The sequence below is a fragment of the Dryobates pubescens genome, chromosome 3 (genome assembly GCF_014839835.1).
Source record: "Dryobates pubescens isolate bDryPub1 chromosome 3, bDryPub1.pri, whole genome shotgun sequence".
NCBI classification, from domain to species: domain Eukaryota; kingdom Metazoa; phylum Chordata; class Aves; order Piciformes; family Picidae; genus Dryobates; species Dryobates pubescens.
In genome coordinates, this window is record NC_071614.1 from 37,819,661 (window position 1) to 37,833,794 (window position 14,134).

General features: G+C 39.0%; 1 protein-coding gene across 11 annotated transcripts in view; it reads right to left on the reverse strand.

The window, feature by feature from the left end:
• Positions 1-6,931: 6,931 nt before the first annotated feature.
• The window catches only part of DLGAP2 (DLG associated protein 2), a 463,517-nt gene continuing 456,314 nt past the window's right edge, over positions 6,932-14,134 (reverse strand). For 9 of the 11 annotated variants that reach the window (XM_054179979.1, XM_054179977.1, XM_054179978.1 and 6 more), the window contains 3 exons: positions 12,274-12,426; positions 11,432-11,449; positions 6,932-9,918 (listed from right to left, as the gene is read on the reverse strand). In XM_054179979.1, coding sequence (XP_054035954.1) covers positions 9,700-9,918; positions 11,432-11,449; positions 12,274-12,426 — 390 coding nt within the window. In that variant the 3' untranslated portion in view covers positions 6,932-9,699. The remainder of the gene's footprint in view (positions 9,919-11,431; positions 11,450-12,273; positions 12,427-14,134) is intronic. The other 2 variants (XM_054179984.1, XM_054179976.1) reach the window with 1 other exon arrangement.

Sequence of the window (14,134 nt, forward strand, 5' to 3'; positions counted from 1 at the left end):
ATACATTGGATTTATAAGGTGTGTCCATTTTTGGGGGGGAATCACAGTGAATTTTTATCATATCCTGTACAGAACCTGTAACCACTCCCATGTCTGTATCATATGATCAAAAAATGTTACAGTTTTCAGCAAATCATCAAAGTTGTCAATGAAATTACTGACTAGCATTAAGAGCAGGGCAGAGTTCTGTAAAATTCTCTCTTTGTCTTCCACTTGAAAAGCCCTTCAGATTTCACAATGGGCCGAGGTGTATATTTAAACTAGCCTTTCCAGCTGCATCAGATTTAATTTTACAGCTATTTTATTTAGACAATATTTTCCTAGTTTTATATGAAACTGTTATGCTGGAACTGTATCAAAAACCTTAATGAAGAGAAGATCTATCACAGCCTCCTGTCTTTACCTAATCCATTAAGCCATTCATCCTGTCAGAGAAGAAAATTAAATTGGTTGATATGATAGGATGTTGGCAAATCAGTGTCACCTCATTTTTATCACCATATTATCCTTTAGCTATTTATAAATTGATTACTTAAAAATTCACAGCAGAATCTGTCCAGGGACTGTGTTGGGGCTGCAATAGGTTATGTAAGGCACTTGTCTACATTTCAAAATTTTCACACTTCAGCTGTGCTGCTACGCTTAGAACAATAACAGCCTTCCACAAACCCACCGCCAGTGTCAGCGCAGTTCAGCTGGAATAAATATGCTAATTCCAGAATGTGTTCTCTGCACCTGATTATTTGGTTCAGCAACTGAAATAAAATATGCCACATCTATGCTCCAGCTGTACTAACCATACTAGGTTCGTCAGCAGTAAGTGTCCTCATTGATAAGGGTTTGGCTGTAATACTAAGGCTGACATGCCTTAGTATCTGCAATACTATTTTACAGGAACTAGCTTGCTTTCTCCTCCCAAGATCCTTTCCGGATTGCAGGAAGGATCATCCTGTTCTAGGGAACTCATGAAGGCTGACAAGCTAAATGGTTATTGGAATTTCAGCTAGAAGTGATCAAGGCCTTTCTTAGTTGCAAAATGTCAGTACAGAACTGCTATGAGTGATGCTCTTCATCATAATGGCTATTGTTAGGAGACAGACAAAGGCTAAGCTGTTTCAATGACTTCTTTCTAAGTTTCATTTTCATTAGAACTGATGACGTAGCTGGAAGATTTTCAGCCTTCCACAACAGGTATTACACATGAAAATTCCTTTATACAAGTTATGAGCTAGCAGAGTACTGAATCATTCATTTTATTGGTTTTACTGCCAAGACCTTTCACAGATTCTTTGTGCACCACCTGTCCGTGGTGTAGCTAGCATCATTCATTAACTACAGAGATGTCAGGTTCCACCTCCGGTTAACCTGTGATGCCAAAGTTCATCATCTCTGTGCTAGATTTTCAAACATCTTTTTTTGTCTATTTCTCTTCTTGGAAAGAGATCCCTGAGGGTATCTTCCAACCCACTTTATTATCATTTTTCTGATAACTATGAAACAACTGACGACTGATGGACTGCTGCAACAACTGCTCTTCATTTTAATTAACAGTACCTCTCTTTCTCCTTCAGCCTCTTTCCTGTGTCTGCCTATCTGTCATTTCTTACCCGATGGTTGGTTTGCAAACTCTATGTCAAGGGAAGTCTTTTAAATTTTGTTGTCTTGGTCCTTAAATAGAGCTCCTCAGTATTATGATGGTATATATAATTTAAAAAGCAATGAAAATCAAATTATTCAATTAACTAAGCACTCATCTATGCCAAATAAATTAATATTTGTTATAGTATTTCTGGTACCTCCCTTATTTAGGCTCAGAGACTCCACACATCTTTGTTTCATGCCTACCCTGGCTTCTATCTTATCAAGAATTGTGGTCAGTGCAAAGTAACAAATTTATTTGCTGAGATTCTAAAGCCATTCCCAGAAGGAGATCTGTCTGTCCTGGAAGCAGATAAAAACCATAAAGTAGGCTAGAAGTTCTGTTTGGATATTCTGTTGCAACCAGCAAAGAACACACAGAGATGCTCCAAGATTCATTTACTTCTGCCCTGATGAATGTTCTGATTCAAGCTCAGTGTGTGATATTCTGTACCTGTAGCATTAATGACTGTGAATCAAAACACATCAGTAGCAGTGCAGAGCTGACTCCATTATCGGCCAAATTCCTTCAGTTTTACAATGTGTTTTCCTTTGAATTTGGTCAAAATCCTACCAAAGTTATTTTGTTGAAAATAATTTTCCTGACATGCCCAGAGCAATAATTTAGTGTGGTCTACAAATTGTCCAGTTGGAAAAGGCACATTTTAGCTAATGTAAAATTTAAAAGGTAATAAAGAGTGTACTCTATTTTTCTCAAAAAATTTAATTGCAGAATTATTTACAGGAGATGAACATAAACAATACATAAACCAATTGAAAGAGGCAGCTTCATAAAAGAGCCATGGGGCAAAATAGTGAAGCACATTTTCTTACAATCAGCTGGAGGTGAGTAGAGAACCATGAAAAAAAAATAACTCAATAATAAAACAATCCTCAAATATGTCTTCAAAGGAACAAAAAACATTCTGGTAAAGAAGATATTACTGAGAAGCAAGAAATCATTGTAGCAATGAAACAACATACTGTACATTCAATTTAGGTATCCTGCATGCTACTAAATAGAATTTATCAAAAGAACCATAAAAGCATGAGAAAGAGAATTACATAAAATAGTTTAATTCTAGTGAAGTGTAGCTTTATACAGATGGTGAATATTTGGCACTCAGTTCATCCTCATTGTTGATATGATTTCTTATGTATATATATTTATATATATTTATATATACTTTTAATGATAACTAAAGAGCTAGTTTCCTGGTTCTAACATTCCTTGAAATTCTATAGGAGGCATTTAATTTAGTCTTTAGGCCACACTTGATTATTTTGGCATGTCATATGGTAAATGAAAGTATGAGTTTTGTCTCTGTACAGAAAACCCTGCACAGTCATAGTGGCTTTTCTTCAGGAAAGAACAGTTCTAGAGCAGTATAAGTCAGGCTACTTGAAAAGGAAGTTTTCTTAACTCAGGAAAGTAGTGGACTAAAGAATACATAACATGCTGAGCCCTTTTAAAATGAGAAGGCCATACTATTAAACCTCCAAAAGGCAAATCAAAGCATGAATATGAGCATGTGGATTCCACAGGTAATTAGAAACAAAGCTAGTATTTCTTTGTAAGACTTGAACCTATTACCAAGCCCTCCTCTTGATTGTGACCTACCTGAAAGGAAGAACAATATCCTACAACATAATTTCACACTCAATAACTCAAATAGTAAGTCCTTCCTACCTCAGCAGGGCTTGCTGGGTCAGATACTGATCTGAATTATACTGATCTGAATCTGACACTTCTTTCTGATTTCACTTTCTTAGCATTGATTCTAATACATCTGGGATAAGAACTTAGCCTGAAGCTCTACAATAATTCATCTCACAAATAAGAAACTTGTATGACAGTTGAGCTTTAGGAATGAGAAACATGGTGTCGAATGAAAGAACAGTAAGGGAAGGAGAAGGATGTTCCTCATTAAGGGGATGCTTTAGTGAATAGTGATCATCTCTTCAAATAAACCTCCTCCTTATTTAAGCTTAGGTGCAAATATTCATGGTTTTGTCCTAGAGAATTAAAAAATCCTGTCCAACAAAACCAATTTAGAAAAATAACAATTTGGCCTTAGTAAAATAGACAATTAAATTGCCAGCTGATGAAAACCATTCTGTGTTTGCTCAGTTAAAGAGCAAGCTGTGTAGGCATACTAATTTATATTATCTACTATCAGACTTCAAAAGCTCGGTTCTGTTTCAGCAATGAAGGGTAATGGGAGAAACACCCACCTGTGGAAAGGTGGGACAGTGAGCAGGCAATCTTCTAGGACCATCGTTTATGAAAGGGATCTGGAATAGAGTATTTTGGATACAATGAGTGCCATGGCCTCTTGCAGCTATTAGAATTGTATTTTGTTAAGAGGAGCTGAATCAGCCTAAATGTGCTGGCCAAATTCTCTTTTGGGCAAGTTTCCATTTCAATTTTGGTTTTATACTTGTCATTCTGAACAGCCTATTATATAGTTAAACAGCTGCAGTAGAACACCATAGAGGTAGCTGCATTTCAGAGATAAATTAAGCAATTTCTGTGTATATAGAGGGCTTAATTCCTGCCAGGAGCCTGTATATGCATATAAGTATGCCATAAATCAGCTGCTCTCAAAAGATGGTCCCTGGAGGTGAACACAGTGACTAGCTGCAGATGAGCCATGGGGCTGCACTAGGCAGTAAACCTGCTATGGCCATCAGTGCTGAGGCTGAGCTGCAAGATGGTCTACAGAAGTGTGAGTGTTGACTGTAGTTCTTGGGTCCACCTGGGACTATGACACCAACATTTGTTACATGTATGTATCCTCTTTTGTATACATGCTTTATGAAATGGATGCCTCTAGCCTGCTGATCCTGCCAATGCAGAGAAGCATCCCCATTGCTCTGCCATACAAAACCCCCTTAGTGTTGGAGCTGAGTCTCCATAATGAGCAGCAGCCCAAAGCAAAGCACAATCCTTATGCCTAAACCCTGTAACCCACCTTATCCCTCGTGTTAGTTTGGCAGACCCAGGTGGACAACCAGATGCTTGGCAGTTATGCCAGAGGGGAAGGCTGCCTCTGCAGCACCTGCCCCAGCTGGAACTCTCCCGCTAAGAAAGCTGGGAGGGAATGCACTTGTGAAGGAGAGACTTGCCAAGATCCCCAACCAAGAGGGCTCAGCTGCAGGCACCATCAGCTCCCACACTTGTCACTGGCCAAGGCTCTCCACCAGCGCTTTCCCAGGGGAGCTCCTCCAGTGCAGGGACCCTTAGTGCCATCCTCATAAACAGATTGTTCTGGAAACTTAATTTGATGCTCTTCATTCCCTGCTTACACTCTGGAGGGATGGTATTAGCATTGCCTTCACCTCTATTTTACTCGTGTTTTACCTTAGTTCTGCAAGTCTTTGCTTCTCCTTCAGCACAGGTTCGGACCATAAGGGTCCTCCTGGGCACTGGAAAGGTGTTGTGGAAGGAAACTCCCTGGCAGCATGGGGACAGGCGGGACAGCCCCCAGCATTCCACCATGCCAGCTCACCAGGCCATGGACAGGGCAATCTGCCCTAGCTGCGGCTTGGCCTGGAGTTTGTGTGTTGGTTAATAAAGTGCTTGGAGATCCTTCTGGATGAAAGGCACTGTATAAATGTAAGCATCAACCTGTCATACACCAGGAAACCCCTCTCTAGACGTTAAGGGGTTTGCTGGTATTCCTCACCTCGAATGCAGTTTGCTGGTGGTATCACTACATCATAGAGATGCTCTGGGAACACTAACAGGAGTAATGCTGCTTCGTGTTTCATGTAACCTCTCTGTCTAATACTGAGGTCCCTGATACACAGGATTTTAAGCTTTTCAGTGTACACAGCTTGACACTTGGGGCTGCCAAACCATCTCCAGACATCAAAGTAATGTGCATAAACCGGCATTTAGTGGGTCAGCCTCCAGTGTGCCCCCTACCACCAGAGACGACATTGAAAGGCCAAGGAGGACATCAAACACACCGACTGGCCAGGGCAGACTCAAGGCTTTGAATGCAAAGGGCTGAGATGGACTCTTCATAGCATCACAGAATCATTAAGTTTGGAAAAGACACCTCCAGGGATGTTAACTTCACACCACTCCAGATGGAAGGGGCTGGGGTGGCGTTGCATGGGGAGGACCTGGCGCAGAGTGATGTTGCTGCCAAAAGATGCCACGGGCCAGGGGCCTCTCAAAGGTATGACGTCAGCAGCGCACAAGTAGACTGCAGGTCATGTATGGCACATCATCACATAGCAGTTATTTCTTGTCCTGGCAAAACTACCCAATGACCATACATTCCCTCACTTCATACTAGATGCAGTGCTGAAAAGGGTGAAACTAGAGCACTAATTTACTGATACAGCAGGACATGGGCTTATTTTAAAACAAATAATTTCCATTATATGAAATATATATATATATATATATATATATATGAAATCCACACACCATCCTATGCATGCTTTAATTCCTTCCTGACTGATCTCAAATTTAACATAGTGACAAGTTTAAGTGTGGATTAAAAATGTAGTTTCTTGGTATTAAACTGTACAACATTATTAGTCTTTGCACACTGCATAATGGCCATTCTAATCAGTTCGACGTGACATAATAAAACACTTCATAATGCCCTTCACCAATTTACAAAGAAGTTAAGATGTAAAAAAATATACAGAGCAAATATAAGCATGGTGAATATCAGTAATTTTACTAGTAAGAGCTTTATTTTTATTTAATTTTTTAGAATTGTGTTTATTATACTTGTGTTTTACAGCCAATGAAGAAATGAACAGAGACTTTCTATCCTTTTAATCCGTTAAAATTAATATTGTTCCAATCGGTATTTAATTAAGCACTAGGCTATTCTGCTATACAAAGCTGCTCTGTGTGAGTCTACACCATGAAGTTTCTAAGCAGAGAAACTTTCTACCATTCTGTTTATTGATGGTCCTCCTATGTTGCTTTTGTAACTGAATTTTTCTGGTGTGCGGTCAGATTGCGACTGATCTGTTTATTAAGATACCACATGCCATGTTCCTCATGTCAGGGACTGAAGGAATTTGACTTTGATTACTTGCAACACAAGTATGATAAGCATAATGTTATTTTCCTAAACTAGCCAGATATACAATATGCAAATAGAAATGGCTTATTTGCCTTTAATGATAGAATGTTACCTGTATGATAATTTAGTATATTGCACTTGAAATGTAAGATGCAGAGATAACAGATTATCAGATCTTTCACTAGGCATCTAGTTTACTTTTGATTCTTTCCTCTTTTTTTTTCTTTCTTCAAGAACAAAAGTGAAACAAACAGAACTCAGAGATTTCCGAAGCTTATATTGAACATTTTCTCATAATAGCATGAGAAATGTAAAATATAGGGTTGGCAACTTTCATACAGGCCTCTTTTTGCCTGAGAACGTCCAACCACATTTTCATGTATCAAAAAAAACTATCAAAATATGATTCTAAAATTAAAGACTTATACAGACTGCTCCAAGTCAGCGTTATTCGTTCAGCTGGGATCCAAGTTTATCTGTAATCTATTGTTTTTACACCTAGTCTTTATAAAGTCTGATTACTGGCAGGATATAAATACAACCTGTCTTAACTGCATGACCTGTCACTGTAGATGGGGGTTTTCAAGTGAGTAAGTCAAGTATGATTTCTCCTTGAAGTGTACAGGAAAGTTAGATAAAACATATCAGCTGCCATATATGTATAGGTATGTGTATGTCAATTTTCAATTTCTTAAATCTAGGAAAGACACTAGCTTAGTTTTGTGCAGTTAATTCCAATTAGCAGCTCCACTTTAGATATCCGTTTCCAAGACTGAAGATGCCAATGTCTGAAGGTACTTTGGTACTTAAAATAGTACAAGAAATATAGGCAGTAGCATCGATATTGTACACTACCTAGGAGTCAGCTCTTTCCTTGATAGAAAATGCCCTGAAAACACAAGGAATGGGAAATATAATGTTTTCATCTATAGAAGAATATTTCAGGGATTTATTATTTTTTAAAATTATTATTTTTTTCCTTTTTTTTTTTTTCCCTTTTTTTGCTTTTTTGAAGGATATACATTCTTCTTGGTTTTTGCTTCCAAATATAGTTTAAGGCTATTTGGTAAAGTAGATACCAGATATCAGGCTGAATTTACAAGGTTTTCTCCTCATAGAAACATCTTAAAACTTCCTCTCTAAAGATTCGTATCTTGAAGCTAAACATGCTGTATCAGCTGTGCTCCAAAGACAGAAATCATGCTTAATACTACACACTGTAGGAAAAAGAGAAGGAAAAGGCAAAACAAAACTCAAAAGAAAACAGATTTGAAGCAATGTCAGATCTGCATAACGTAGTATACTTCATGTTTTCAGTCATTCATCAGGCTGCAGGGTGTATGGGACTTGGATTTAAAGTGCTCGTCAGGTGAAGAACCAAAGTGCTTGAGTATAATTAAATAGCTGTTCTGCCTATGGCTAACTACATTGCATTTGTTAAAGCAGGTAAACAAGGGATGTGGTAGCTGGGGCTGTCTGTTTCACTGGATTCAGACTCTTTTGACCTAAAGTAGTGTTCAGTAGGATTCAAAGCTTGGAATCGGGGGGCTGAGGGTTACTAATCTTATTGCGTCTTCACCTGAAGACTAATAAGTGCTAGGATGGTCGGTTGGTTCTGGAAAGTAGGTGAAGTGGAATAATTCTGCCTCATTTGTTTTAAATAAAAGCCTCTTGACTGTGGCAGTTACCACTTTTCTCTTCGGACACCACGAGGCTTGAAAATATATTTTCCTTATATTCCATGGCTGGAAATCGCTTAACCACTTATCTCTTGAGTCATGGTTTTTGTTATGTCTGAAGCAAGCAAGAAGCCTATTCTTGCCATAAATGATACTGCATAGAAAAATAGTTCTGAAAAAAATACAACTGTAATTACAGTTCACCTTTACCTTAACATAACCATTTAAACTTAGATATACTTACCACTCACATTCATATTTCTTAAACTGTTTACAACATCACAACTGGAATTTTAAACAAGCAAGATTTTTTTTTTTTCTTTTTTTTTTTTTCTTCTCAAGGATACCCTGGAAACTCAATTGATAATAACATTTTGAGATTTTGAAATATTACATGTAGCACAACTCTTGAAATGAAAGAGAGAAGGTTTGTAAAAGAAATGTTAACATGTAAAAGAACTGTTAAAAATGCAATGAGCGTTCCAAAGGAGCGAGTATAATTTTTTTCTTTACACATCTTGCTACAGAAGATCTAACTTTTTAAGGCTTCCATTTTCCTTTCACCAATCACTCAAGTCCTCTTGCATTCTAATTTTGCTTAGGTTTCAGAGTGTCATTATACTGCTAACAGCAAACGTTTCTCAGCGGGCATTCCCACCACCACCACCAGACTTGTATGCTTCTTGGTTTCTGATGAACTTTGGAGTTTTAGTGGCTGGACATCCCTGTTCATCTCCAGAAACTTGACATGACATGAGCGGCCTAATGTTATTTTGCAGTAACAAAGATGAGCAGAGTGGCAGAGCACATGGGTAAATATGTCAGCTGGGTTCTAGGAAAAGAAACTGGAGGTCAGAGAGATAAATGGATTCTTTCTTTCCTGCTCTTTACATTTGTAGCACCTTCTACTTGGATTAGCTAATGCCTCTAGTGAATGGTGAGATGCACCCATTTATAGTTTGTTATTCTTATTCCTAATTATCACACATTTTATAAAAATATAAATAACAAAAAAAGTAAGCTGGGTTCCATCTCAAGAGGTGTTTCTTGTTGTCCTCTGAGAATATATTGGATAAGTCAGGTCTTGACAAGCCCTATCCATTGTAGCTGATTGTAAGTCAGACAATAAATACAAAAAGAAGTCATTCTTGCAGTGAGCTCAGCAAATTCTGAGGAAATCAAAAGCATTCCACTGTGCTTATGGCACAAAGAACACAACAGCAAGGGCATATTTAGTGGAGAGAATGAGACAAAAATTACTAGATAAGTGACAAACTGTACAAGCATTTTGTTTAAAAAAGGAACTCTGCAGCATTCTGTCTTTAAAGCCGGGTTTGAGCCTCTGGGATATATATCTCGATGCTGTCTGCACGCTCTGTGGCTGAATTCTGTCGGAAAGAGGCTGCTCTCTTAGCAGCCATTAGCCGTCTTCTAGCTTCTTGGCGCTGTCTGTCGGGTAGGTCCAGAGATTTTTCTCTTGTGATAGGGAATTTTCCTTTTGGGGGCTTCTTTGGTACAGGAGGAGGAATCTTTCTTTCTTCCTGCAACAGGGTATTAAAACTGAGGGTGAACTGCATGTGGAAGGTACCATAAGCAGAGCATGCAAATCGAAGACATGAAATGCAAAATACTGGTTACGTACATCAAGCATGCTCAATCTCTGCTCTCCAATCACCTAACAGATTACATGAATAGCTATCCACACTAGGGACACTGACAACACCCTTTTGTTCCAGCAACCATTACGAACTCAGCAGTCCTGTGCCTTAAAAAAGGCTACACATCCTTCTACTGTCCTTGCAGGTATCCTGCACATGCAATCTGCCTACCTCACTTCCATGTGTGTTTGTTTAACCAGAGCTGACACATTACCACATTCATTATAAACAGAAACACACACTGGCTCTCCAATAAGAATTCAGCACATCTGTGTGGTCTGATCAAGTGAAAAGACTGTCTAAGATTATCAGGACAGGGTTTTTAATTAAATTAATCATACTGAGCTTAGCCTCAGTTGGATATGAGAAAGCAGCTGTGCATACTTGTCTATTAGTTTAGTCTCTTCCATGAATTGCTAAACAGTAACATGCAAGCATCAGCTAGAGATAGAACACAGGGATAATTGTTCTGCTTGCCAGCATGGACCATTTGGGGGGGAAAAAAAAAAACAACTAAAAAACTGGAGAATTATTGAATTATAGAGTGAGAGTCACTAGACTTTGATACCAAAGTAGTTGTAAACTATTCTGTGTGTTTTAAATAAAAAAATATTTTGAAGTATGAAATGGATATTTTACTCCATTTAGGGACTCTCAAATACCATATAAGTGCCTTAAAATGATAATGTAGAATCACAGAATTATACAGTAGTTTAGGTTGGAAGGCACCTCTGGAGGGGATCTTGTAGAACCCCCATTTAAACCCCACTTGAAATTAGATGCAACTTCGAAGTTAAGGCAGTTTTTTCAACATCATATTTACTACTGGTCTGAATAGTCCCAAAGATGGAGAGTCCACAACTTCATAGATATAGTATGATTGCTCTGATCAATCTTTCTGTTACATCACTTCTTTAAGTAAGAGTAATAGTCCAGAGAATGGGCTGTTCTTTATGGAGAACACAGTTAATTTGATGCACAGCAGATTCCAAATAATACAAAAATTGAACTGATGCACCTGTGGGTTACAAACTCTTCATTTTTTCGTCTATCAAAAAGTCCTAATTTGGAGTCTACTAGAAAAAAGCATTAGCCAAGACTAAACAATTAAAGTTATTTAAGAATGTAGTTCTACATTCCCAACTCAAGGGGAGCAGTGCAGCAGCTTAAGATGCTGTTTGTGATGACAGCTGCTCTTGCAGTCTTAATTTTTACTATTTCCTGCTTTCTGTCAGGAAAATAAGGGCTCCATTCTTGCTGTCCCCCCATTTTTTAATTATTATTTTTTTAAAGTTACTTCCCTCTTAGGAACATCATTGTTCTGACACAAGACTGCTGTTGCTCTAATAACTTCTTAGTTCCAGTTGTCACTAGTAAGCAAGAGTTGCACACTCACCATCCACCAACCAGTTGGCTGAAAATTAAAATCCAAGAGGAGCATGAAGAAATGAAAGAGTTGTCAAAATGCCTCCTAATTCCTCCAAAACCAAACAAGTATTCACCTGAGGCCAACAGTGCTGACTCAAAACAAATGCTGCCTTCATCTGACTGATACAATAATCAGCAAGGACAGTGGGATAACTTAAGTGGGGATGGAGCTCGAGAGAAGGGAAAGGTAGTTTTTGAATTTTACTCTGCTTTTGTGGGAAATTTGTTACCTTTGGTTTGTAAGCATTGTGGTGGGGGTATCTTCTAGGGGTGGAGCTGCCGGGCAGAGGTGCAGGCAGTTTGCCAGAAGTGCTCTTTGTCCCTCAGACTTTTGTGGGCCAGGTTTTAGTTTGATCTGTGCTGTGTTTTGCCATGTGTATTTATCTCACTCCTGTTCTAGTATCAGTTGTGTCATGCAGGCAGGATCAAATGCTTTAGCGCTCAGGCTTGAACTGCCCCAAATGTAGCAGAGTGCTGAGCTCACCTTGATTGAACTCTTGAGCTTTCTGAATTAATCGGAGAATATTGCATTTCTAGCCTTGAGAATGTGAATCCAAGTAATTTGAACAAAAGTGTTTTGGGATGAATTTACTTAGAAAAATACATTTTATTTGTTATACAATTCAGCTTGACATTGTTAAGAAGAAAAAACCCCTCACATCTTACGAAAGCTGCAGTGTCTAAATTGAGCCATGCCAATTAGATACTTTCTAGGGTTAGAAACCTATCATGTTCCACTACTGTATTTAACAGAAAGAGACTGCAGGACTACAAATAGGGAGTAGAAGGTATTGTCCATGGTCTGCTTACCTTCCTTTCAGGTGATTCTATTATTTTCCATTCATTGAGTTTCAACTGGTGCAGTTCATCAAACTTCATGCTGACGTCTTCAATTGAGAGCTGCAATAAGTCCCAGAAACCTGCTAGGTCCTGGGAAGTTGGTCTCGGCATGGCACTCGGGTCCTGTTATGCACAAAGGAAAGAACATGAATAGATCAGGAGGCTTTAAACAATGTGCTTTGAGATAGGAAGGGCATTGTGCCAGATGACTTTGCTGCAGTGCTACTCAGAGCTAACTCTGCAGGCTTTACAGCTGGGAGTGGTGACTGGAAGTTGCGCCTCCTTACACAAGCCAAAGATGCATGAGTTGGATGACATACATGATCCTTCCGGAATACATGTGGTGCAGGAGCACCGTACGCTGTGCTGACCTGCATGTCTAAACAGAGACAAGCTGACAGCCTCTGCCTGCTGGTTACTAAAGGGAAGGGAAATGTGGCTCATGTTATAGCCAGCCTGAAGGCTTTCTACTTAAATGTTACATGCATGATAGCTGATTAGAAGGTAAAACAAGATCATGAAGAAGTTGTCAGCTTATGATGAATCAGATGTTTACATCATCTTGAATTTTTGAATGTGTATACATAAGGCACAAAATTTTGATCAGGATGGTAGGATTTTGCTCTCTGCAGAGCCAAATCATGCTCAGGAATGGGGAAGGCACTAGCCAAATGTACTACAATTAAGTGGCACTATATGCATAGGACGTAATGGAGCAAACATTAGTGGTAACCAATGATGACCCTCTGCTCGACTATGAACCTGATGTAAATGCTGGATAAAAATTACGTGAGGAGGTACTATGGAGACTCTTAACCCCATGATTTTGTGTGCATCAGTATTCAAGAAGACAGCTTCGTCACTTTAATGAAATAAGGTGTTTAGAAACACTGGTGTTATTGCTGAAGCAAAGCTCTATCTTTCACCAATCTGGTGAACAAAGCCATTTTAGATACCGAACACAGCCCTACACAGTTGCCTAAAAATGGGGATATAAGTCAGCATTTCTACTGAATTCCTTCCTTGAATCACATGTTTCTCAGGGTCTTAAACTAGCAATTGCTACTCACATTTGCAGATGCTACTGTGGGAGCTCAGTGGCTGGAGCTGGGCATGACAATCTGCAGTGTCATCCCTATCTATCCTCTTTGGGAATCTGTGCCAAGAACCAGCCTAATAACCTATTCACTTAGAAGTCTTCTTTACTAGAAGAAAATCTCCTATTTGTAGGGAGTTATGGGGACTTAAAAGAACTCTCATACAGATTATAATAGACTTCTGGGAGACATGATACAACTGCAGATTAGTGTTCACTGAAAATAACTTAATTGAATAGATCCCAATTTACTCCAAAACCATTTAAAATTCATCTAAGTGGTATTAGTTACTCCACAGAGGTCAGTATCTCAGGCTTCAGGAACCAATTCACTGTGTGAAATTTGTCAGGACAGTCCTCTCCAGTCTGGTCCACTTAGTCCCTCTCCCTGGTTTATCCTAAAAAGCCATAAAACAATGTCACTCATTGAAATGCCATTGCCTTCTGAATCAAGGATAATTGCTCTTTTGTACCATTGTGCACCCCCACTCCATTCGTGGCGTTTGGGAATGTGGCAGCCTCCAGCACAGCTGCCGGCAGAGGAATTTTGGTGCGTACACTGGGCAAAAGAGGGATGGCTTCTGCTGCTGTCGCCTGTGGGTCCATGTTCCTCCAGAAAATGCTGGCACAAATGATTACCACTACAGCTAGCTAGTCTTGAAAAGACTGGCTTCAACATGTTTCTTCCCTGAAGCTGTTAATTTATTTTTATCTTCTTTGGAATTCAGGTTTACA